At 40.8% G+C, this 22,873-nt stretch overlaps 1 protein-coding gene across 3 annotated transcripts; it reads right to left on the bottom strand.

Moving 5' to 3' along the window:
• Window positions 1-3,376: 3,376 nt before the first annotated feature.
• Window positions 3,377-21,463, bottom strand: ptbp1a (polypyrimidine tract binding protein 1a). 3 transcript variants are annotated; one of them, XM_012875714.3, is made up of 16 exons: window positions 21,362-21,463; window positions 20,532-20,588; window positions 20,299-20,329; window positions 15,681-15,741; window positions 15,351-15,523; window positions 14,920-15,066; window positions 13,339-13,509; window positions 12,592-12,702; window positions 12,237-12,417; window positions 10,186-10,284; window positions 9,290-9,450; window positions 7,987-8,020; window positions 6,828-6,920; window positions 6,187-6,403; window positions 5,928-6,005; window positions 3,377-5,786 (listed from the first exon to the last, which is right to left on the bottom strand). In XM_012875714.3, exons 1-16 carry the CDS (start codon window positions 21,367-21,369, stop codon window positions 5,654-5,656), a joined length of 1,755 nt encoding a protein of 584 aa, XP_012731168.1. In that variant the 5' UTR covers window positions 21,370-21,463; the 3' UTR covers window positions 3,377-5,653. The 3 variants fall into 3 exon arrangements, with proteins under 3 accessions (XP_012731168.1, XP_012731170.1, XP_012731171.1); XM_012875716.3 differs by having other exon boundaries at window positions 10,207-10,284; XM_012875717.3 differs by lacking the exon at window positions 21,362-21,463 and adding an exon at window positions 20,789-20,917.
• Window positions 21,464-22,873: the final 1,410 nt, after the last annotated feature.

The following is a 22,873-nucleotide window of genomic DNA, read 5'->3' as shown; positions in this document are numbered from 1 at the left end:
TTTATTGTTTCTTTTCACAGATGTACTCATTTGTGTTGCAACCAGTTCATTTACTTTTTAAATTAAAGAAGAAAAAATAGAAAAGGTTGTTCCAGTGCATCGTTAAACTACTGGGACAGTTCAAAACCCCTGATTTAGTGGACTTGAGTTCAAACAAGCTGCAAAATGTCTTTCCTTTTTTGGGGGGGGGATTTTCAAATGAGTGTGTGGGTTCCAAGTCAGAAACTCGAAATCCAAAATATATGTGGCGAAAAGATTAAAGTCAAGTTGTGATGTGGGTCATCAAAGATAAACGACATCATTTAAATGTACAATTTTTGTCCAAAATAATGTTTGTGTGAGTACAGCTCAAAGTCTTTATAGCAGTTTTTACCTCCACCCATGCAAAAACACTGGGAACGCATCACACTCTATTTAAAAAAAAAATAAAATAAATCTAGACTATTTATTTAACATTCTGCAGAAATGAAAGAAAACTGAATATTGGGATATGAAAACAAGTAGTCAGCATTTTTTCTTAATAAAACCCAAATATTTTCTCCATGACTTGGAGAAAATGCTTTAAGATTTCCTGACAATAACTGAACTAACATTTAGTTGTATAACCACCGTGGCTGAGAGATGCTGCTGTGCTACATGGAGTCGACCAACAGGCATTTCAGCCCGGGAAGACTGGACAGCATCCCAAAGCTCCTCTGAATTTTGAAGGTTGTTCTTCCAGTAGCAGCATATCTGATGTCACCCCACAACACAACTCTTGGTCTGGAACCAAGATTTCAAAGTGTTCCTTGGCAAACTGTGACATCTTTAGGAAGTTTTTTTTTTTTTTTTTTTTTTTGTTAAACAACATACTATAAGGAGGACTTCTTGCTGATTGCCTGACTATATGTAAATGTCTAATTGCTTCTATGTTCACCCTGGAGTTGATCATAGGCTGAGTATTTCTCCTGACTTAAAATTTTGATCCACAGGAAGTTATTTCAGTTCTCCTTCACACATTTCATGTTGTTCCCAAGCACTTATAATTTCAGCTGAGCGGCATTTTTCAGCCAGAGAAAATACTCAGCAACTTTTTAACCAAGGCGTGATGTTCTTCAGAACATCTGCAATGACTCCTTTACTAGAATTTTTAGAGGTCTACACATCATGTGCAAAAGTTGTCCTTAAACAAGGGCTACTTGTTTGTTCAAAAAATTAATGAGCTTAAACTTGACACCTTTAACGAAGCAGTTAAACCGGATTAGCATCACACCTGGCATGACTTGTTTGTCTATCACTTTTTTTTTTTTTTAAACCTGTAGTGCCTTGCAAAAGTATTTGTTTTTCATGTTTGTTGCCTCATAACCTAGAATTAAAATGGATTGCTTGGGAGTTTGCACCATTTCATTTACAGAACATGCCTGAAGCCTTGAAGATTTTATTTCTCGCTGTAAAGCAAACGACAAACAGGACGTGTCTGAAAACTTCAGCAGGCAGAACTGTTCTCTCTTCCTCCTTGCCCGGTCCGAGATTTGGGTGGCAGCTCTCTCCTGGTGTTCATGGTGTGATGCCTCTAGCTTAGTGGTGCTGCAGCCTCTGGGACCTTTCAGAAAACGAGTGTTTATACTGATCATGTGACAGATTGCACACAGATGGACTTCACTTTACCAATGACTGCCTTTTGAAGGTAATTGGTTGTGTCAGAACTTTTCTGGGACTTCATAGCAAAGCGGACGGGTTACATACGCACATGCTAAGTTTCAGGGCTTTTTTTAAGTTCTCTTTTTAAAAATATTTTTCTCACTATTCTGTGCAGCTCCGTCACATAAGATTTGAATTACAGGTTGGAGTAAAAAAAGAAAAGAAAAAAAGATAGAAGGGCAGATGAGGTGAATACTTTCACCTGGCATTACAAGGCAGCTGTGGTGTGGTGCAGTGGGTAGTTGTCTTGCAATCACAACATGGTGGGATCAATACCAGTTTCCTCCTATCACGTCATTGTGCCCCTGGGCAAGGAAAGTTAACCCCAAGATGCTTACCACCCTAAATATCTGTGTATGAATGTTTGCTCATTAGTGAAATTGCATAAATGTAGCTATAAAGTGCATGAGTGATCTGCAAGTCCACTCACTAGGACGCTATTTACCATGTAGAAACAGATTCTATCTGGTTAGTGAGGTTGGACTTGACTTTTCACAAGTAAAATATTGTCTAAAAACAAACTTATTTTCCCCACACTTCTCTGGACGTGCAACAGAAACGCCCCCTAGACGCTGTAGTAACCCTGCCTGCATATGCACATATGTATATCTGAACATTGAAGATATATTGTCTGACTCGACAGGACCCAGTGTTGTGCAAAGCGTTTTTGGTTACTTTAAAAGTCTAAAAAAAAAAAAAACTCTGGGAATTTCTAAAGTACTTGCAGCATGTTCCATTTAGCTCTACAAGCTGCAGCATCCTCAACAAAAACAGATCCTGGAATCTAATCTTCTCCCATCTGATGTCTGTCTTTCTTTTTATATATATATATATATATATATATATATATATATATATATATATATATATATATATATATATATATATATATATATAAATAAATGTAGAAAAGGGTTAAGGCTAATCCTCATCACTGTTTTTCAGTCAATCTAAATAAAGCTATTGTCCTGGAAAGCTTTAGAGATCAATACACTAATTACCGACTGTGCATTGCGGGTTAAGTCACCCGTTGCTGTGCAACTTAGAAGCCTTTCATAAAGCAAGAGCTCCCCCTAGTGATTGAGAATATGCACAACGGGTTTGTCACCTACTGATTTCACCCACCAAAAAAAAAAAACTTAGTATGGATGTCAGATATACTGCAAGTGTTGCAGAATAATAATCCATCTGCTGGGAAACGGGGACTTGGTTTCCATAGTAACGCTTCCAGTTAGTGTGTTACACTTGCATAGTAACACTTCAAGACCTTTTAAAAGTGAAAAGATCAACGTGAGATGCAAATGTGCGTCATTTAAAGAATAAAACCCCAACAAGCCGGACACGCAGGTGTCCATCCTGAAGGTTGAGCAGACTGTCAGAGGATGAAGCCGAGTCCAGGTGAGCAGTCGGGTCAAGTTTCAGATGTAATGAGCATGAAGTTGGAAACACAGTGAAGGACTTCAGGTACAACCCACCAGTAGTAAACAGGATGTGGAATATGGAAAATGTTACAGAATTGTTAACCGGCACAGATCGGCAGCATCACAGGAAAGCAGGAGAGACAGAAACCAAATGAGGCCAGATGAAAGAAGGAACAAACTAAAGATTTATTAAATGCAGGAGAAGATGCAAGAGACAAGATAAGAATGGCAAAAAAAAAAAAAGGGGGCGGATGGGGCACATACAGAGACACTTCTGTGTTCAGATAGTTTAATGTCCGTTACAAAAGTTTTTTTTTTTTGTTGTTTTCCAGCTCAGAGAAGCTTAATATGTCTTCGCAGATTATCAAAATATACATGTTTTGAACTTAAAGTGAATATAATCCAAATTATTTTGTGGTACAAAAACATGAATATATACAATCATGAACCCCGCTTTCATACATTTTACCCCAACCCGCCCCCTTATAAAAAGAAAAATAAAAGCTTTCAACATAAACTAAAAAGGCATATAATGTTCTACACTGTTATCACAGCTAGGACTGTGTTCAATGAAGTATCCGTTCTAAAGCGACCTCTGCCCAAATAGGCTCTTTGTAAAGTGAAAACATACAGTATAAGCCGTCACCTTAAAGGCGTCTGAATGGAATCCTGGTTGTTTAGCAGAACAGCAGGAATGTGTGTAAAAAAAAGAAAAAAAAAAAAAGGTTCAGACGCTACAAAATAGCAGGGGGTAAGACACACTTTGGTCCTTAACAGCAGAAACCGTCTGCAGCTACATGAAGCTTCGTTGAGTCATGCGTAAGAACGTCTTACACGAATGGAAACAGAAGAGATCTGTTGCTGGTCCGAAACTACAGTGGTCCGGCTCGTGAGAAACTGGTGCGTGAGGCACGCAGGAATGTGAGATCGTTTAAGACTTTCAGTGTGGTGGCGCCCGTTTGGACTTGACTTTAAGGAAAAGTGCACAAACTGACTGTGGCTTAAGTGGACACAGACAGGGAACGAGGCAAGGCCTTCCCAACCTTCGGGTCTGCCGAGTTTACAAAAGACATACTTTTTTTTGGATTTTCAGACGCAGCTTAAGACAAAAGTCATTCATAAACTTGCGAATGCCTCCAAGCTGCCCTCTCTCTCAGGTGTGATTACCTGAATATTATTTGAAAAAGGCATCTTTGCAGACAGGTATGATACAAGATCTGAAACAGAGGTAAACAAAGTCCACTGACCAGGCTTGTTTCAGCATTGGAATAAAAACTCAACAGGGACAAGGCACTCCACTAGCCAACAAGCTCAGCTACTTTAAGCACAAGTCAGTTAAATTTAGGCAAGATACATGTAAAGCTACTCCTAAAAAAGAAAAAGAGAAATGAATATATAGTTTTACACACATATGAACATAACCTGGTTAAATGAGGCCCCAGAACCCACTAAATGGAAGTAACAGGGCTGTAAAACTGAAAGGCTGAATCCAGCTCTACATCAGCAACACACCTAAACAGAGTTACATCACCTAAAAAAAAAAAAAAAAAAGATTTAGCATCTAACTGACTTACGAGTCATAGATTCTAGATACATATAATGGGACTAAATGCATACAAAAGATAAACAATTGTATTTTTTAAGAAGATTAAATGAGCCACTTTCCCCCTTTAACAATGCTGGTAAATACCAAAAAGGTACGAGAGAACAAACATACCCAAAAATGAAGCCAGGGCATCCTGGCTGGGGCAAAGTAAGGCACAAGAACATATTAAAAGGAAAGAAAAGGGTCCATACAGAAGAACTTCTGATAGTGGTCTGGATCCCCAGAACGAAATGGGAAGGTAGATGCAACATAAAACTAAAGATGGGGGATGATCTCAGAGTCAAAACTTAAAAATTCTTCATCTTAAACCGTTTCTCACTGGCCAAGCTGGATTAAAGTGGCTTTTTCAAAAAAAAAAAAAACGGCACACTTTTTCACACTAGAAGAGTGAAAGGAATGCTGAAGTGGGTCGGGTACAGGTCCAATTCATCTAGATACGTCTTACGATGGGGGGCGTCTTTATGGTCAAAATACAAGTAGTTCAGCTGCCTCTACTTTGCCTCTGATACAGCAGGATTTGGCTACAGAATGTTGCCCATTTCTGAAATTATAATTCGGCTTCGCTGCTGAATTTAGTGTCTAAACTATGTTAACCCTAAAGACCGAAATGAGAGCAATTTACCTGAGTTTTTCAAATCATAATGTTTGCAAATGAGAATGCAGACCAAACAGCCCAATTAAAAGTCAATTTGGGGACGCCAAGATGGAACAGCCATCAATTATGTCTGGAATATCCCAAAATATTGGAGTCACTGTTTTTAGGACAACAATCAAAAATGGTATGGATCAAGTCTGGAGTCCAAGCTAAATCTAAAGGGAAAGTGATAAATGGGCAACATTCTCATGGAAAAATTACAAACAGTATAAATATGTTATGAAGGCCATTTCCATTGAAGGCAACCTCAAGAACAGTAGCGTTCAGCTGGGAGGAGTCAAGGAGACCCACTCAGATGGTGGACTTGGAGAAGGACACTCGAAGGTGATGGTTCTCTCCCAGATCGTGGTTGTGGAACTCAATGAGGCACTCGATTGCTTCTTCGACTGAGCCCATCTGGATCAGGGCCATCTTGCGGTCCTTTCTGTTAAATGAAAAGCGTTGAGCGTTGTGTGCAAAGAAGAAACCTCCTGCCTAATGGAGTTATAGCTTAGATTTGGCCTAACACTCAGAAGAAAGATACTTGCAACTTCTAACAGAACCATTTGAGAAAAGTGCAACGTACTGAAAGAACTTGAAGGCCTTGACTGTGGCTCCTGAGCTTGCAAACAGTCTTTTGAGATCATCCTCCATCACAGAAGGCCTGAAAGCACACGTGTGGATGAGAAGGTCAAAGTAGCAAAACAAAAACATGTCAATTAAAAACCTATTTTACCCACTTGGCTATTTGATGCCGAATTAAATACGTGATAAAACGGCACAAAAAGCACAAGAGAAACAGCTAATAAAAACAACAAAGACGTGGAGGCCCAGGTAGCACTCACGGTATGTTGGAGAGGTGGAGTGTGGCAGATGGTGGGAAGATGTTGGAGTAATTTTTAGAGCCGGGCTTCTTGAAGCGATGAAGCGGCGAGTTGCCGTAATCCTTTGTGAGGCCCTGGTCCTCATGGCCTTCTCTGGGCAGCTGCACCGTTGTATGCTTGGACAAGGTGACGCGCATGGCCCTGCCATGAAGACGCTGGCCGTTAAGGTGGCTCATGGCTGAGGAAGCGAGAAAGGACACCCTCTTAGTTTTCAGGTCAACTGTTCAAAACGGCTGAAATTAAAATTCCCCGTCAATCCTAAGAGAAATGTTTACACTGATCAGACCTTCAAGATGACTTTGTCTGATATATGATCAAAGATGTAATTTCTATGGTTAAACCCGTTTCTCCTGCTATTAATGGAAGTTATGCAGAGCAGTTAGTTGAGAAGCTAGGCCAACGGTAGCAGCTTTACTATTTGTCTGGATTTAACTAGTTGATCATTTGTCTTGTAAAATGCAAGCGTTTTGGCTTTGTGTGTGTGTGTGTGTGTGTGTGTGTGTGTGTGTGTGTGTGTGTATATATATAAAATACACACAGTGGAAAACATGAGGAAGGCTTCTAAAGACGAGAGACCAAAGAAGATTGCGTGTTTGGTTTACCTAGCTGAGCCTGTGTGCCATCAGACATCTGGACTAGAGCGTTCTCCTTTTTATTGAACAAGATCTTCACTCTCATGACATCACCGTACACACCTATGGAGAAAGCAGAGGTTGTCACAACACGGGCGCAACAAGGACAACATGCAACACAGTATTAACAGGAGCCACACAGCCAATCACAGCAACAAAAACTGCCTCAACTATCAAATCAGGGGTCTTCATAAAGTACCGCTAAATTAATAATCTAAAGGGTAAAGTTTACACTATTCTATTAATCTTCTGCTCAATTTTGAAAACTAAACCTAGTCTACACTCCACAGAAGACTACTAGAATCTCTTTAAAAAGGAAGAGGCAGTGATTTAAGGACAAATCAGTAAGAGATGTAAGATGAATAGTTTTGATCGATTTGATCACGGTACAGGCAAGGAAAGTTGATTATTTGGCCGACTGGGGGCCTAAGCAGAAACATGCAGAAATAAACTACACATGCACATACCTAAATAACTCTGACATGAAAAAAAGGACACTAGAACGTCATAAACCGAGGTATATGGTAAATCTCAATTCAGAAAGCAGCAGCATTTCATAATTTCAGCGCATTCAAGGAGGCCCCAAACGTCAATAAAAAAATAAAAATACGGGGGGCCACAAACAAACCAATTAGAAGAAGTTCGACTTAGAAAACTTCTAAAATACACTAATGGTCCAGAATCAGTTACGTTTTGAATTATTTCCACCAATGGAAAACATTTAGAAATGCAATTGAATTTAAATAAATAATGCACACTTTTCTCTTTAATTTAGGCAACAAATAAGTTAAAAGGACTCTGCTCTTTGAAGATTTAAAAAAAAATGCTAAGGATTTTTACCGGTGGTCATTAAATCGAGCCTTTTGGAAACTTAATGAAATGCTGCGGCTTAATGTGGCGTCCCACCTTAGTTTTCCTCACACGACCCCACGACAACCACACCATTCAACCCCCCAGAACACACACACCCCCACCCTTAACAGCTCTGTAGCCTGATGACGAACCATCAGTGGTAAAATAAAACAAAAACAGAGTCAAATGAACAGAGCCAACAACATGAAACAAGACATGCCCACCTCGCCACGTAACAGTAGTAATAAAAAAAGGAGATGAAAGGATGATAACGTACCGAAAAGAATAAAGAGGCAGTGTGGCGTAACGGTCTTTAGAGACAGCAGGGGGAGGGAGCAGCGGGGTAGGGGGTGGGGGAGGGGGGGCAAAAGGGGAGAGGGGACAGGGGAAAAGAGGCGGAGCGGAGGACAGTGGAGTGGAGTCGGGACATGTCCGCAGGCCACAGGCGGCGAGGTCCACAGGAAGGCCACAGTACCATGGAGGAAGGAGAGGCATGAGAATGATGGAGGACAAAGTTTGAATTGAAAGATGAGGGGGCGAAGTTAAGAAGTGATGGGTGGATGGGTGGTGGGCATAACGTGGCAAAAAAAAATAAAAATAATCAGGATGACCAAAGGGGTGCCAGGGTTGGGTTTTCAATTTGTGGGCAACATCAAAATTGGGCACAATGTAAGGAGGGGGGGGAAAGTGTTGGGTAGATGGAGGAGGAACAGGGGAGTGCCGGAAGGGAGGAGGACGACAGAGGGGAATAATTGGTCATGGGCGTGCAGTCAGTCAGTTGGCAAGATATGAGGTGATGGGGGGGATTTAAAAACAAAGAGATGGAGAGGGGAGAAATAAAAAAATAAAAAAGAGAGAGAGAAAAGGGTAAAATTAAAAAAACAAGGTCAGTATACACAAAGAAATGTAGTGCTTCAGACAGTAGAACTGGCTAAATTAAAATGCACTTTCACTATGGGAACACTAGAAGAAAAAGAAGAGAAAAAAAGATTAACAATGAAATACAGAAAAAGGCAGAGACAATATATACTTTTAAATTACGCTACACTTTTTCAATTCAACTAAATCTGATTTTTTTTTTTATTATAGTTTTTTTAAATTTACATTCTTGACACAATGATGCAACTATAGCAATCACACTGAGCAGGACAGACTACGCTACACAAGGTACAAAACATCTAAAAAGTAATATTGTCTCTCCAACAACTTAAGAATGACTTTAACTAATGGATAAAAATGAAGATATGAAATGTTAAGGTTTTCACTTTCTTTTTTTTTTAAAGAAGTTAGTGTTTGAGCAAACTTAAAATTCACAGTGAGCAAAGTGGCAGGTCAGAAATGCAGCAGGTTTGGTCAAACACAAAGAGGTCCTGAAAGAAAGGAGCTTTTGACTAGATGTTCGCCTTTATAAACAATAAAGTAGTTTAACTTGTGCTGATATGAGGAAGAACGGCCAAACAATAGTTTCTGCTGAGCAGGTGGGTAGAAGTTCACAAAACGTATTGTAGCAAACAAACAAAAAAACTTGGTAGTTAATTTAGTCCCAGTGACTGGATGCCAAGCCAGGTGAGGGTACTGACCTCAGGGTTCAGATTGCTGACCAACAACACGTTGTGCCCCCCCGTGGCAGTGAGCCCCGACAGGCCAAGCCGGCTAGCTGCGGCCGCTGCTGCGGCTGCCATGCCGCCGTGACCCATACCCAGAGACGCCAAGGCGCCGGGAATGCCGGGAACTGACAGGCCTGAGGAGACGAAAGCAGGAATCACTTGTAATTTAACTGCTTTTACAAAAATAAAATAAAAAATATCAACAAGACTGATTATGCCATGTTTAAAGATGCACCAAGTAACCTAGTGACTGAAATCAGGTGGTTTTAATTGACCGCTCGATACCAAATGCACCACGCCCAGATTCACACCACGCCCCGGTGGACGACACCGATTGGTGCGTTACTGAAGGAAGCAGACTGTAGTTCTCCACCTCAGTGAAAATGGCAGAGGTTCAAAAGGAATCCATGTCTGGAAGGGGCGGCCCCATTTAGGTGGGGGGCTGGTCATTAAGCCTCTTTTCTATTTTACAGTTTTGTAAAATAGATTTTTTTTTATCCTGATGGAAGGATGTTTGTTTTATCTCCAGCATAGAAATGTTCTGATTAACTGGACTGGAGCCGACTTCAGCCGATAACAGAAAGGCGATTGTTCGTCACCATTAAAATGTGCAAAACCGATTTTTCCATGACAATCACTACACTTTAAAGGAACGGCGGCCATATTGGACTTTTAAACCAGGGTTGGCAAGAAACCCAATTTTCAACTTTTAGTGACCCCCACCTCCGCGGCAGACAGGCTGTAAAGCATTTTAAATGTTGTTAACTACAGTCCTAAGTGTGTATTATAACGAGACTAAAACCGGTCAAAGCATTCCTAAAACCCTGATTGGTGCATCTCTAAACTTAAAAAGGACACGAGTTACGTACCAGGATACATTTCATACTGACCTGCCTGCTGGATAGCAAACGTATGGGGGAAGGAATGCGGTCCACCAAAGGGGGAAGCCGAGATTATGCCTGGAGCAGCTGGACAACAAGCAAAAAATTAAACACGTTTCACCAGTGAAATTCCAGTAAAAAACAATGGCCCTGAAGGTACAGATACATCATAAAAGATAAGAATATTATGAAAAGAGTCAGTATTTATCATCACTCATTTCTGAGAGGGAAATTCATGACAGAGTGAAATATTTCAAGCCTTAATTTCTTGCAATTTTGACAAACACTACTTAAAGATAATTAAAACCCCATATTCAGTGTCTCAGAAAATTAGAACATAAAATAGATATTTTAAATAGAAAAATCAGGCTTCTGAAAAGTATGTTCGTTTGCATGCAGTAGTTGGTTGGGCCTGCCTTTCCCTGAATTACTGCCTCAAGGGTAACTAGGGATGGTTACAGAGTTCGGTGCTTTTATGGGTACCGACTGCATCACGTGAAATTAAATGGCACCATGTTTCGGTAACTAAACGCATCACTGTGATGCTTAAAGATCTGAAGAGTGGCCGATTTTCCATGCCGAACATGAACACAGCATTGCATGCTGAAGAGCATTATGACATCAGTAACCTGGGCCAGTAAGCAAAGCATGGCTGACAGAAAGCGGCGTCTCCACTTTCCAAGAAGTGCTGCAGATCGCTGCTGCAAATATTTGGGGCGAGGTACAAGGCCTCAAATTTTGCTCAGATTAGAATACCTCCAAGCTGAGGCCAATTTGGCAAATTTCAATATATTTGACGACTTTTCAGACCTGCCCAGTGACTTTTCTTCATAAAAACAACTAGCGAAAAATCTAGCCACTTTCTTGTGATTGTTGGAGATTTCCCGTGAAAGTAACAATTGTTCTACAGTTGTCTTTGAAGAGATAAACACTTCTCCAAGCTTTCCTAAGCACCATCTCCCAGACAGAGACAGCTGCCTTGTCCTGAAACCCGCCTGCAGTCAGAGCAAAGAGAGCAGAGAGGAGATCCTCTTCCCTCACTGTAAATGTATCAAGCGGGACAAAATGTGTTTTTAATATCTCTTTTCTTCTTCTCTGAAACTATTGCACTAAAACAACTTTATTCACACAGCTTCAATCCCATATTGACCTCGCTCACTCTGCGCCTCTGATAAAACTTTAATTATTACATTGCCTTAATTATTTTTCAAGCAGCATTTCAAAATTCATAAATTATTTAATAAGGTTAATTTGTAAATCCAAACAAGTTTATATATTGAAAAAATAATATGTTAAACGGAAAGATTTAGAGATTTTATTAATAAACTAACATTTATTACTACATAAACACACAACAGTACCAAAAATAGGTATTGATAAGTTCAGGTATCGGTATCGTATGGGTTCAAATGTGGAAGGTACCCATCCCTACAGACAGAGGCGAGTTGTTGATTCATCTGTGCGACGAGGCTCTTGATGCGTTGACTCCAACCTCGGTCCTCTATGTGAAGCTTCGCCTAACTCTTCAGTAGACTTTGCTTGACAATCCTCTGAAAGCTGCTGTTATCCCTGTTGCACCTTTTCCTACCACACTGCTTCCTTCCACTCGTCTTTCTATGATTATAGTTGGATACAGAAGCAGCCCTTTTGTGGCTTACCCTCCTCGTTGGAAGGTGTCAATGACCGTCTTCTGGACCGTCTAGTCAGTCGTTTTCTCCATGGTTGTCGCCTACTGACCCAGACAGACTGGAGGCCCAGAAACCCTCGCAGGGATCTTGACTTATTCAACTATTTAGGGTTCGACAGCAATCGCTTCTAATATTTTTTCTTTTTGTCATTGTAGTCAATTTTTTTCTGAGACATTGAATTGTTTGGTTTTCATTATCTGTCAGCAAAAATTCATCAGGATAATGTAATAAATTCATATAGGTTTCACTCCAAAATGAGTAACAATTTATTGAACTTTTCAAAAACATTCCTGTTTTAGATGTATCTGTACATTGTAAATGTGAACAGGAAATAAAGGAAAAAAATCTTACAAAATGCTGCGGCTGCCATCGTCTGGTGGTCAAGTGATTGTTGGGAATCTGCTGTAGGAAGGTCAGGGCGGGTGTAGTCCCTGCTTTTATCGTTGTTGTACTTCACATTAAGGCTTGTGAGCTTGGAGAAGCTGATTCTCAGGGTACAGCAAGCATTGTAGATGTTCTGGCCATCTAGAGACTAAATACAAGAGATCAATCATTAGACTAACTATTGTTTTATGCTCAAATCTTTGGTTTGAAAATGCTCTGTAATCACGCTGGTTCAATTAAGACTAGTTTGGTCAAGGCAAGCTTAAAAAAAAAAAAAAAAAACACCTGATGATCTGGGAACATCAAGCGAAAGCAGTCTTACCAGTTTAGCATGCTGAGCTGTCATAGCATCAGCATACTGGATCAAGGCCTGGAACTGGTTGTTCTTGGTGAAAGTGATGATCTTCAGCACAGTTCCAAACTTGGAAAAAATCTAAAAGGAAAGAGGTAGAGTTGGGTGACATTTCCTTTGCAACAAAGAATATTGCATTTACGCAGGTCCTGCAACACGAACTCAATGTGCGTTCAAGAAGAAATCTTTCACCACTGTCACCATGCTAGCGGTTCGCACAACATTCTCAGCCTTACACCATAACGAGAACAAAGACAAATAGATACATTAAGTGTTTAAACATATTTTAGTAGCCAAGTAGAAGGTATTCTTCCTGTGAACAAATTCCCTTAATCAAAACCTTCCTGCTGTTTATCGGTGGCATTAGAAAAAGAGTCAGCTAATTTTAAACAGGTACTATTAGCAGCAGGAGTATGCACAAACACATTTCCTAATATGATGAGATAAAAAACAAACAAAAACAAAACAAAAACAAAGCTTAAGACTTAGTTTATTGTAAAAAATAAAAGCCCAATGAGCATAATGCAAATCAGTGATCAGAAAGTTATTTTAGAGCCCAGCCTATTATTACCAATTAAACTTCATGAATAAATGTTGATCATATCTAATTGGTCATGACCTGCGGTGGTCTGGCACTTTCGCCTGTATTCTTGGAACCGTCATAGAATCCCAACATGTGTGATAACAGATCTTTCCCCATTGCCACTGTGCTATTACCTGATGCAGGACATCCAGGGTGACGGGGTAGAAAAGGTTTTCCACAATGACTCTGAGCACAGGGCTCTGGGCTGGCGCTCCTGCCAAGCTGCTTGCATCTGTGGGAATTGCCATACTTGCCATTCCACCTCCATGAAGGGCATTGACTGCCTGCAGAGCTGCCTGGGCACGCTAAAGAAACGGAGAGATTATCTCACTTTACCCGCTGAAAAGCAAAGAGTGGATGTGGGGCATAAACTTGTCGAACACAAAGCTAAGTGGGAGGAACTCAGTTAATGATTTCTATAGATTTATTATGGAAAATGTTCATCCTTGTCTAGACTCGACTTTGAGTTGTCAGTCCCTTTTGTTCACTTTTAAGTAAAAAATACCAAAGTTACAACAGATGTATGGCAGATCTTTCTACAGTGGTCAGAATTAACCTAGGAAAATAGAAACCAGGAAGGAAAAATGCAAGAAAAGGATAGAACTTAGGAAAACTAAAAAGGGCACAAAGGTGTAAGGAAGGAATTAGGTCACAAGGAAGAGAAAGAAAAAAAGTAGCAAGAAAGAAGCAAAGGTCAGAAGAGGAAGAACACAAAGAAGAAAACCAAGAACACAACAACTGAAGATAGGACACACAAGGAAGGTAGTAAGGACAGAAAGACAAAAATTAGGCAATGAGGATGGACAGAAGAAAAATAAGCAAAAGAAAGGTACAAGGAAGAAGAACCAATGGACATTAGGGACAGATGGAGGAAGAATATAATGACAAGCAAGAACAGAACAAAAGGATAGCACAAAGAAAGGACAAACAGGGCAACCAGGAAAAAGAAAAGAATGGAAGGACATGAGCAGGAAGCGAGGTCAAGAGGAAGTACACAAGGAAGGAAGAAAGAAGTAACCTGGCTCTGCCAGATAGATTTGCTCCGCATATCCATCTGGAAACCTTCCGTTGAAGTAATTTTGGGAAGGGGCGAAAATACTGGTTAGCTGATTGGCCTATGTTGGTGATAGACGGGCCAAATAAACCAATCAGATTCGTCGTCGCTCTGTTACGAGCGACGACGAAAACACAACCACAAGCCAAGCTACTCTTGCTGCTGCAGGTAAAGGCTCGTTAACTCAGCAAAGAAATACTCTGTAATTCTGATAAAACTTGCTCGATAGCCACGCTAACGCTAGTTTCATCGGCTGAAGCCGCCATGTTGTTTAGACTGAACTGACGCGCTTCCCGTTACGTCACACCTCAACCGCCTCAAAGCCAACGCTGATTGGACGTTCGTTTGGTGAACGGCTCCAAATTTTCTTTAACGGAGAGTATCCAGACTGATCTGCGAGGTGAAACCTTGAACACTCGCGAGATCAGGATGGTCTCACGAGGCTAAGAAAGAAGGGCCAACATTTAGAAAAGAATGAGCTGCAGAAATTAAGGGTTATGGCCCAGTTTTGTCCAGACGACAAAGGAACACTGAATATGTACCATTTAATGCTGGCTGCCATCGTTTGTGCTTTCTAGTCCCTTACAGCAATTTAACATGAAAAGCAGCTCAAATGCAAACAGTGAATGGAAGGATTAAATGATTTAGATGGAACCCTTACCACTTGGTTTGGAGAGTTGTCCGTCTTGAGCTCCTTGTGATTGGAGTACTGCATGTAAATGGGGTGGTTTCTGATGACAGGGGTGACTGACGAGTAGTAGCTCACCATCGTCTGTGCACACTCTTCACTGTTGAGCTCCAGAAAGGCCTGCAGAGGGAGCACCGGGTAAACACGCCATTAGGGCCAGACAACAAGACAACGTTGCCAACCTAAAGCGCCCTTTACCGACACTCATAGTTGCTGTAAATAAATGCAGTTTACATCAAAATTAAGACGATTCATCAACACAAGGGAAACTTTAACATTTTCCCACATCAATTCTTCACAATGACCACTGCTTGACTTCAAAGCCACAAGACTATAACAAAAGAATGATTGTTACGGTTTTAGGTCAGTATAGAGAACCGGTCCCAGCATGCACTTCTCCTTACCTGATTTTTCCCTTTCAACATCAGCAGATTAGTGACCTTCCCAAAGGGCAGTCCCAGGCTTATAACCTCGGCCTCGTTGATGTCATTGGGCAGCTTGCGTACGTGGACAACACGTGATGGGACACCGGGACTGCGGACGTCTCCTTTGAATTTTTTGCTGTCGTTGCCATTGGCTGCAGGAGAAAACAGAGGCTGATACAATCAGGGAGGGAACATAAGGCTCTGGCTCTTTGTGAATAATGGATTGAGCGTCATGGCAACACAAACAAGACAGACACCAAGCACTTCAATTAAAACAAAAAAGGAGCCAACCCTTCCAACCCCCCCTACCTGAGTTCATGATATAGGGTCCGTTGGATATGCAGGAAGAAAAGAGTTCGTCGGATCCCCTCTGCAAGAGGAAAAATATAAATACTTCATTGTGTTCACTTATGGGGGCTCGGCACTGCAGGTGAAGAACACAGCTCTCATGTTACTCAGCCATTGAGTGATAACCCACAAAGTAATGTGAGAACCAAGGAGGATCTACCAGAAACCGTTCAGAGAATCTCCACCTTTCTCACCGCAAAGACTTTAGTTGCCAAACTTGTCAGGTGAACGAGCAAAGTTCCCTTCTCATTCCATCCTTCTACACAAATTAGTACATTAAACCATTTTAAATGAGACCCAAGTCTGGCAACACATTCTGTAAATAACAAAATAATGAAGCCGTTCGTTTTTTTTTTTATTTGCCAGATGCTTTTTATGGAGAGAACAACTATTAGTCACTGAAGAAAAGTCATTCTCAGTCACATTAGCTGCTCGGCACAAGGTATGCATGGGACACAACTGCATACAAGCAAAACAACAGTGGAAGTGGCTGTTTTGCTTGTATATGGTATCATGCTATGGGGATTTTTATTATTCTTTAGAAGGAACGAGTTAGTCGGATCTAAATCCAGGATCACCGTGGGGGAGGACCTCAGAGGCGGCAGAAGACTCGACACCAGAGCAAAGGTTAACCTTCATAGATCAGCCGTAAACATACAGCTAGAAACTACACAGGAACAATTCTGATAGAAACACATTTCTGTGCTAGTCCAAGTCCAGACCTCAGTCCAGAGGGAAAATGTGTAACAAAAATAGCTCTGAGCAGACATTTTGTTTCAAAACCCTCTTCTGGTGTAATTCACAAGCAGGAAGGTTAACACAGAAAGACATTGATGAGCCGGGCAAAATAGGGGGAACCTAAGTATAAACCAGTCTGCTGTGGGCCTTATTCAACGTCTCCTCATGAGATATAAAGTGCTGTTTCAGGCTCGTTTCCATGGCTCAGTGTATTTGGAGTCGAGCAAGATGAAGTATAGAAGTCACAAGAAGTGGCTCAGCAGTCTGGGCTCTACATCGGTCCACAATGGATGTCCTGTTCAGGCTGAGACTAGGGGCATTGTTACCGAGCAGCGCACACATATGGAGCCTCTAGTATTTGAAGAGCCCAGAGCTTTTTAACAGCAGCCACCAAAAACAGGTTTGTTAGCATTCTTCCCCCACCTTACACATCTGAATAAACAAGAGAGGGCGGAGAAATGAAAGGAATCAAGTCGGAGAGCGTCTCGAAACATTTTAGGAGGGTTGGGCAGTGAGAGTTACTGTGAGCCGTAGTCAATAAATTGTTTTTTGCTGTTCGTAGCCTCACAGGTGTTGTCAGCGAATCAACGATGTCTGCAATCTGCTCCAGAATGTCGCAAGAAAATGCAACTTTCATTTTATTGTAATCTTTCAAAACTTACAATAAAACTAACCTAAGAATTAGAAAGCCTTAAACTGATCCGTCACAACAACAAAAAAAACAAACATATTAGCTTGTGTAATAAGCCCACTACTGAACATTAGACTGGTTGAGCTAAAAAATTAATTATCCAATGATCAGTGGATGGAACAATCAGCAGCACAATAACTGGGGTGAGCCAAAACACTGGTAATAAAAACCCTACTAAGAGCTGATGGAAAGAAATATTAGATAAATGAACAAAGTCTTGTTTACTAGGTAAATGAGAAATGCCGACATGGTGAAAAAAAAAAATCTGACTCAGGGGTTGTGAGAAGGCCGTGTGTCTTTAGCGGTCAGCAAATATGCTACAAACAGGAAGAGCTGAGATCAGGCCTGGTTCCAGAATTTGCTCAACTTCCTCCAAGAGACTGTAGGCTGGACTCCCACTCTGCACTTCCCAATTTCAGCAACAAGATTAGAGCCGAACTACAGCACCAACAATCAGACAGAATGAAACATGCAATAACTGAAACAGTGTTTAAAAAGTAATGTGGAAGAGATGTTAGTCAAAAGGAAAAAAAATGAGCTTAAAAGCAAAGTACATGATTCACAGAGCAGTTTGAAATCCTTTTCCTGTGAAAAGCACTAAATGTGTCTCAGCCTGTTTACGGGACTGACAGTATAATAGTAACCTTCAGGAAAGGTTGACACATCGCGGGCTCATATCCTAAAACTGCACCACAGCTTCTTTTCAGCCACTGTGGCCATGTATCAAACTTCCTTATCCATCAACATTTGGGGTAAACTATCATCAAAGCTTCTAGTGAGAGGCTGCAGAACAAAGATCTTACAGGAAAAGGCTCAAAAGGGAAAGAGTACAGGTAGAAACATGTTTTCACTATAATCAGCCTTCATCAGATGAGGGGAGGGAACAGAGCCTCAACGGGGGGCTAAAAGGGGGGAGATTGGAATGCGACCACGGCATGCCAGACGTTCTGCCCAGACAGTAATTACAGATTCCACCAAAGCAAGGCTCCATAACTCGGCATCATCATTACCGCAGTGTTATATGCAGGAAACGGGGAAAGTTGACGTTCACCACAAACCCTGACCCCTAGTTTTAACTAGTAAGGATGAAAAAAAAGTGCTTCTTAACTCAAAATGGAAACAATTCTTACTAAACTGTAGAGAGAGTGGGGTGTGTCCCTGTAACAGATGCATGTAGCAGAAATCTTGTTTAAACATTGTAAAGACCTTTGGCCGTCAAGCCAAGCACTGTGGTGGGAGGATGGTTATGGCTCTGAGTTACGATCAATTAGTCCACCTACACATGTCCCTCCCTGGCACTGTTACCAAGGATTACCGTTTAAAAAGGAATTTTTATGGGGGGGGGGCGCATTAATGAATCAGGAGCAAGCTAAATAAAACCACCAACGTGTTTGTCTGCAGCAACTAGTTGTGGAGGATCCGCGACCTACATGAATGTAAAATTTCACACATTTTTTTCCTTACTCAGGAAGCTTAGTTTTCGTAATAGTCACCAAAAATCATGATCTGGGCCAAATCAGGCTTCTTAACATTCCAGCAAGGCCAAGGGACCACAGGAAACAACAGGAAGTGTAATTTCCATGGGCACAGAAGCAAACAAACACAGGACAGGAAAACAAGGAGCCGCACCTCTGAAAAAGTGCTTTCAACTAAATTATTGCACATTCAGCATTCCCATCCTGGGAAAACTGCAAGTTATGCATGTTGACAGTTCAGATGCACGTTGTAAACGATTCAATAAAGTCTGGTTCACAACTGCAGACATGTGACAGAGGAACAACCGATTTACACAACAGCTCTAATTATAAAAAGGAGGATAAGAAGAACTGAGATTGTATGTCTAGTGCCAAGCATATACATATATATAAAAATTAAGAACAAGTCAAACGCTAGTAGTGCTCATGCATTCCCATTTCATTTTGCGACCACGTACTAAGACCATAGTATAGTTAGGTTTTTCTTTGCAGTTGTGGATAAATGACCATACACATTCATGCATCTCAGCTACAATTCAACTGAGGGATCTTCTGAAGATTTTATCTCACACCTCATTGTGAATTATATGGGTTGCAATCCCTGTTTATTCTAGGTCACCCTCATAAAATACAAAGGACTATGACTCCTAATCAGGAAATAATTAAAATAACGAGACAATACTGATTTATGGTTTCCTTTGAGGTCTCACTTGCCAATTCCGATTTTAGTCAAAGATTTTAAAAACACACAAATGAAAAAATATGCAGCCGTGCAACAAACTCCATGCATGGCGGCGGTTTGTTTTAATTCATTTAATGAGTTGGGAGAGAAACGTTGATAATTTGAGCCAATTTGACCAGCCAATAATTTGACCAGCCAATCGCTGATCATATACATCAAAGGAAAAACTGACCGGCTGATTGATTGGTGCACGTTTAGAAGCAACACGTGGACGTGAAACATTAAATGACAGACAGCCTAGACAGCAAATACAAATTGGAACAAAAAAAGACCAAATAGGAGGAAAAGAACAATAAAATATATACTACAAATACAAATGTAAAGCATATGATGCTGTCATTTTGAATACAAAGACTGGCAACCATAAAAATCCTTGCCAATATGCACAAAGAACGTGCAATTGACTTTTATATGCGTAAATATGCCTACAAGTTCTTTCTTTTTTTTTTTAAATTACCCTACTTGCACACCATATTTCTTGAGTGTGCCGTTTTAAAAACCGACAACTGTACAGTCTCATTCCCTCTCTCTCTTTTTCTAACATTGTGTGGATCTGCAAGCGTCCATCTGCCTTCACTTTACTGCTGGTACACCTCACTTCCTCCACTGTGGGACTATAACGAATATTTCTATTGTGCTCTCACATTTAATAGTTAGGAGTTTATAGTTAACACCAAAAAGCACAATGAACATACGGCTTCCCATAAATAAATACTTAAACACAAGCTTGTTTTTTTTTTTTTTATTCCATGTCTTCCTGCTAGACTATAAATGCAGGTCACTCAATTATTTAATGCATTTCTGACTGACTATTGCTTTTTTTTTTTTTTAAATACACACTCCCACACAATACACTGTTCAGACCTATTTCAGGCAACAGCTAAAGGGGTGTATGCTAATCTTTAAAATAAATAAAGAGTAAGAGTCGCCTACCTTTGTGCCAACTGATATGTCATGGACACTGCTGCAAAAGTGAAACAAAAAAAACACAGTTAGGCAGCTGACAGACACAGGACCGTATCAGGTTTTTTGTTTTGTTTTTTTATGAACGTGGAGTTTTCCATGCAAGCCAAGAGAAGAGACTTCCTCATCCAGAGAGGAGTTTCCATGTGCAGGACAGAAACGTCAAACTAGACGTTCAACAACAAAAAAATGTAAAAACTCACTCGATTTCAGGGACGTAGCCGGATCCCAGAGGGTACAACTCAGTGGCGTCTAGGCGGCTGTAAAAGGATTGGAAACACAAGAACAAACAAGAACTTCAGGAGTGGAAAATTTACACCAGTTCACGGCGTACACGAAAGTCGATCAAGCGGCTTCTCGCTGCGCACCTTTTCACCCCCTCCTCCCCTCCCCCGTCCATATCAGTTAACGAAACTAGCAGAACTACGACGATACGAGACTATTCACCCTGCCGACCTACCCGGATCAGATAAGTTGATTAAATCAACGTGAAACGTCGAGGCCAGACATCTTCAACATGGCCCTGAAACTCCGCGGACGAAATGAATGCGGAAATGGGACACGTTGCTTTAGCTAACCCTGTCGAGTTCCCGTGAAAAAAAAACAAGTTACAAAAGGTACAGTTAGCCAGCGTGAAGCACCCGGGACTGAGCGAGAAAACGACAAAAAACGTCGGCGAAAAGGAAGTTTTAAAAAAAGATAAATGACGGTTTCTTTAACAGCAAGTCTTTTTTTTCAGTTGTAACCGCCTATAGGCGGCAATAAAATAACTAACTTTACTTGTAACGGGTAGCAATTAAGCTACCGAGGGCTAGCAGCGGCTAGTTAGCGTTTCCTCCTGCTAACTGTTGCATGTTTTGAAGAGGAGGAAAAAAAAGTGCTTCGGGTAAAGTTTTACCGCTCCGCTGGTTAAACAGCGGCAGCCGGAGAAGTCGCCGCACTACAATAAACGCCAAACGTAAGATACACATTCGCTTCCCGGACGGTTTAGTTTTAAAATGTAAGTCTTTTGAGTACGCTTCTTTTTACTTACCCGTCCATTGCACAAGGAAAAAAACTGCAGGTCTGAAGCGAAGGTAGGGCGGCAGACTTGCTTGATTTTCTTACAAAATGGCTGAACACGCGGAGGCGAGCGCTGATTAGTCCAGGCAGCCTCGGGAGCCAGAAACAGGAGGGGGCAGGCTCCAGGGCGAGCGCTGATTGGACAAGACGGCCATCATTTTCAGGAAATGAAGAAGGCCGCGCCAAATTTTCCAGCAGGATATATCAAGTGGTTGGGGGTTTTGTTTGAGTTTAAAGTGACGGTGGAAAGGATACCTCAAGTCAGCGCACGGGGTTGGATAAAATGAAGAAAAAAAAATGGTTTAGCTTCGAGCATTTTCCCTCACATGTGACTCGGTGTTTAGACGATCGACAGTCGATACCTTCCCATGTGAATCCATACATCTGTAAGGGATAGTGCCTCGACTTTTGCCACATTTTACCACGTTGCAAAACACTGACATTTATTTATTTATTTATTTATTTTAGTTAATCGGACCGAAACAAAGCACTGTATGAGGTGCTTGTATTGAACAGAAGTAATGTGGTTTTCATCTGTATTCCAAATAAAAATCTGAATATTGTTCTTTAATCACAGCTAAAAAAATAAAATAAAATCTTGATCTTGTAAGCCAGTTTATCTAATTTGACATTGTAAATTTCCAAACACTTGTAATCAAAACCCTTAAGAGAAATGTAAAGATCACCTGGCACTCCCTGGAGGCCAACTGAAATCCCCTGGGGTAGTCAAACTATTGAAGAAGGATTACATGATACTGAATGTATTCAATTAGGAACAGCACCAGTTTAGGTGGGGTAAGGGTGGGTGTTGCGAGAACACAGAGTTTCAGGTCCTGAATGAGCTTGCTTTTCTATAGTTTTTTTTTTTACAACCTGCTTTAACATGAATAATACAAACATATATCTCACAAATGGTAAGTAAAAACATGTTTCCAAAGAACAAAACAACACATTTACCATCCCATTCCCGTTCCCGATTATCAGATATTGAGGGCTCAGAATGTCACTGTATAAGTATAATTGTAAAGTGGAGTGAAAATGGCCCACCGTTTTTCACAAAATAATCTAAAAAGTGTGCTGTTATTTTTTTAATTTAGCCCCTTTTACTCTGAAGCTTGCATTAGAAGTCATGTAATTAGTAAGTTAAGTTTGGTAGTCTAATTTCATTTCAGGCTAAAAACACCTGATCTGTGAAGGCCTAAGAGGGAGAACACGAGTGAACAACATCATGAAGACCGAGCAACACATACAGGTCAGGGGGAAAAAAAAGTTAGAAAGGTTAGGTTATAAAACAATATCCCAAGCTTTTAAAATAAGGATAGATGGAGCTAAATATATTGCAAAATAATGTCCTGTTCTAGGGGAATCCCCCCTTCCCTCATCAGTTTAGTCTGCTAAAGACTTGGGGTGGAAGTTCGCCTTCCGACAGGATGCTTCTGAACATACAGCCAGAGCTACAGTGGACTAATTAAGCACAACATGC

The sequence above is a fragment of the Fundulus heteroclitus genome, chromosome 19, assembly GCF_011125445.2.
Source record: "Fundulus heteroclitus isolate FHET01 chromosome 19, MU-UCD_Fhet_4.1, whole genome shotgun sequence".
Taxonomy (NCBI): Eukaryota; Metazoa; Chordata; class Actinopteri; order Cyprinodontiformes; family Fundulidae; genus Fundulus; species Fundulus heteroclitus.
This window is presented reverse-complemented; position numbering and strand designations above follow the sequence as displayed.

Bases quoted from the DNA above. Each gene is read 5' to 3' on its own strand.
- ptbp1a (XM_012875714.3), bottom strand. The intron at 15,524-15,680 runs GTAGGGGGGGTT...TTTCTCCTGCAG, and splicing joins ACCCTATATCATGAACTCAG to CCAATGGCAACGACAGCAAA. The intron at 9,451-10,185 runs GTACGTAACTCG...TCGTCTCCTCAG, and splicing joins TCAGTATGAAATGTATCCTG to GCCTGTCAGTTCCCGGCATT.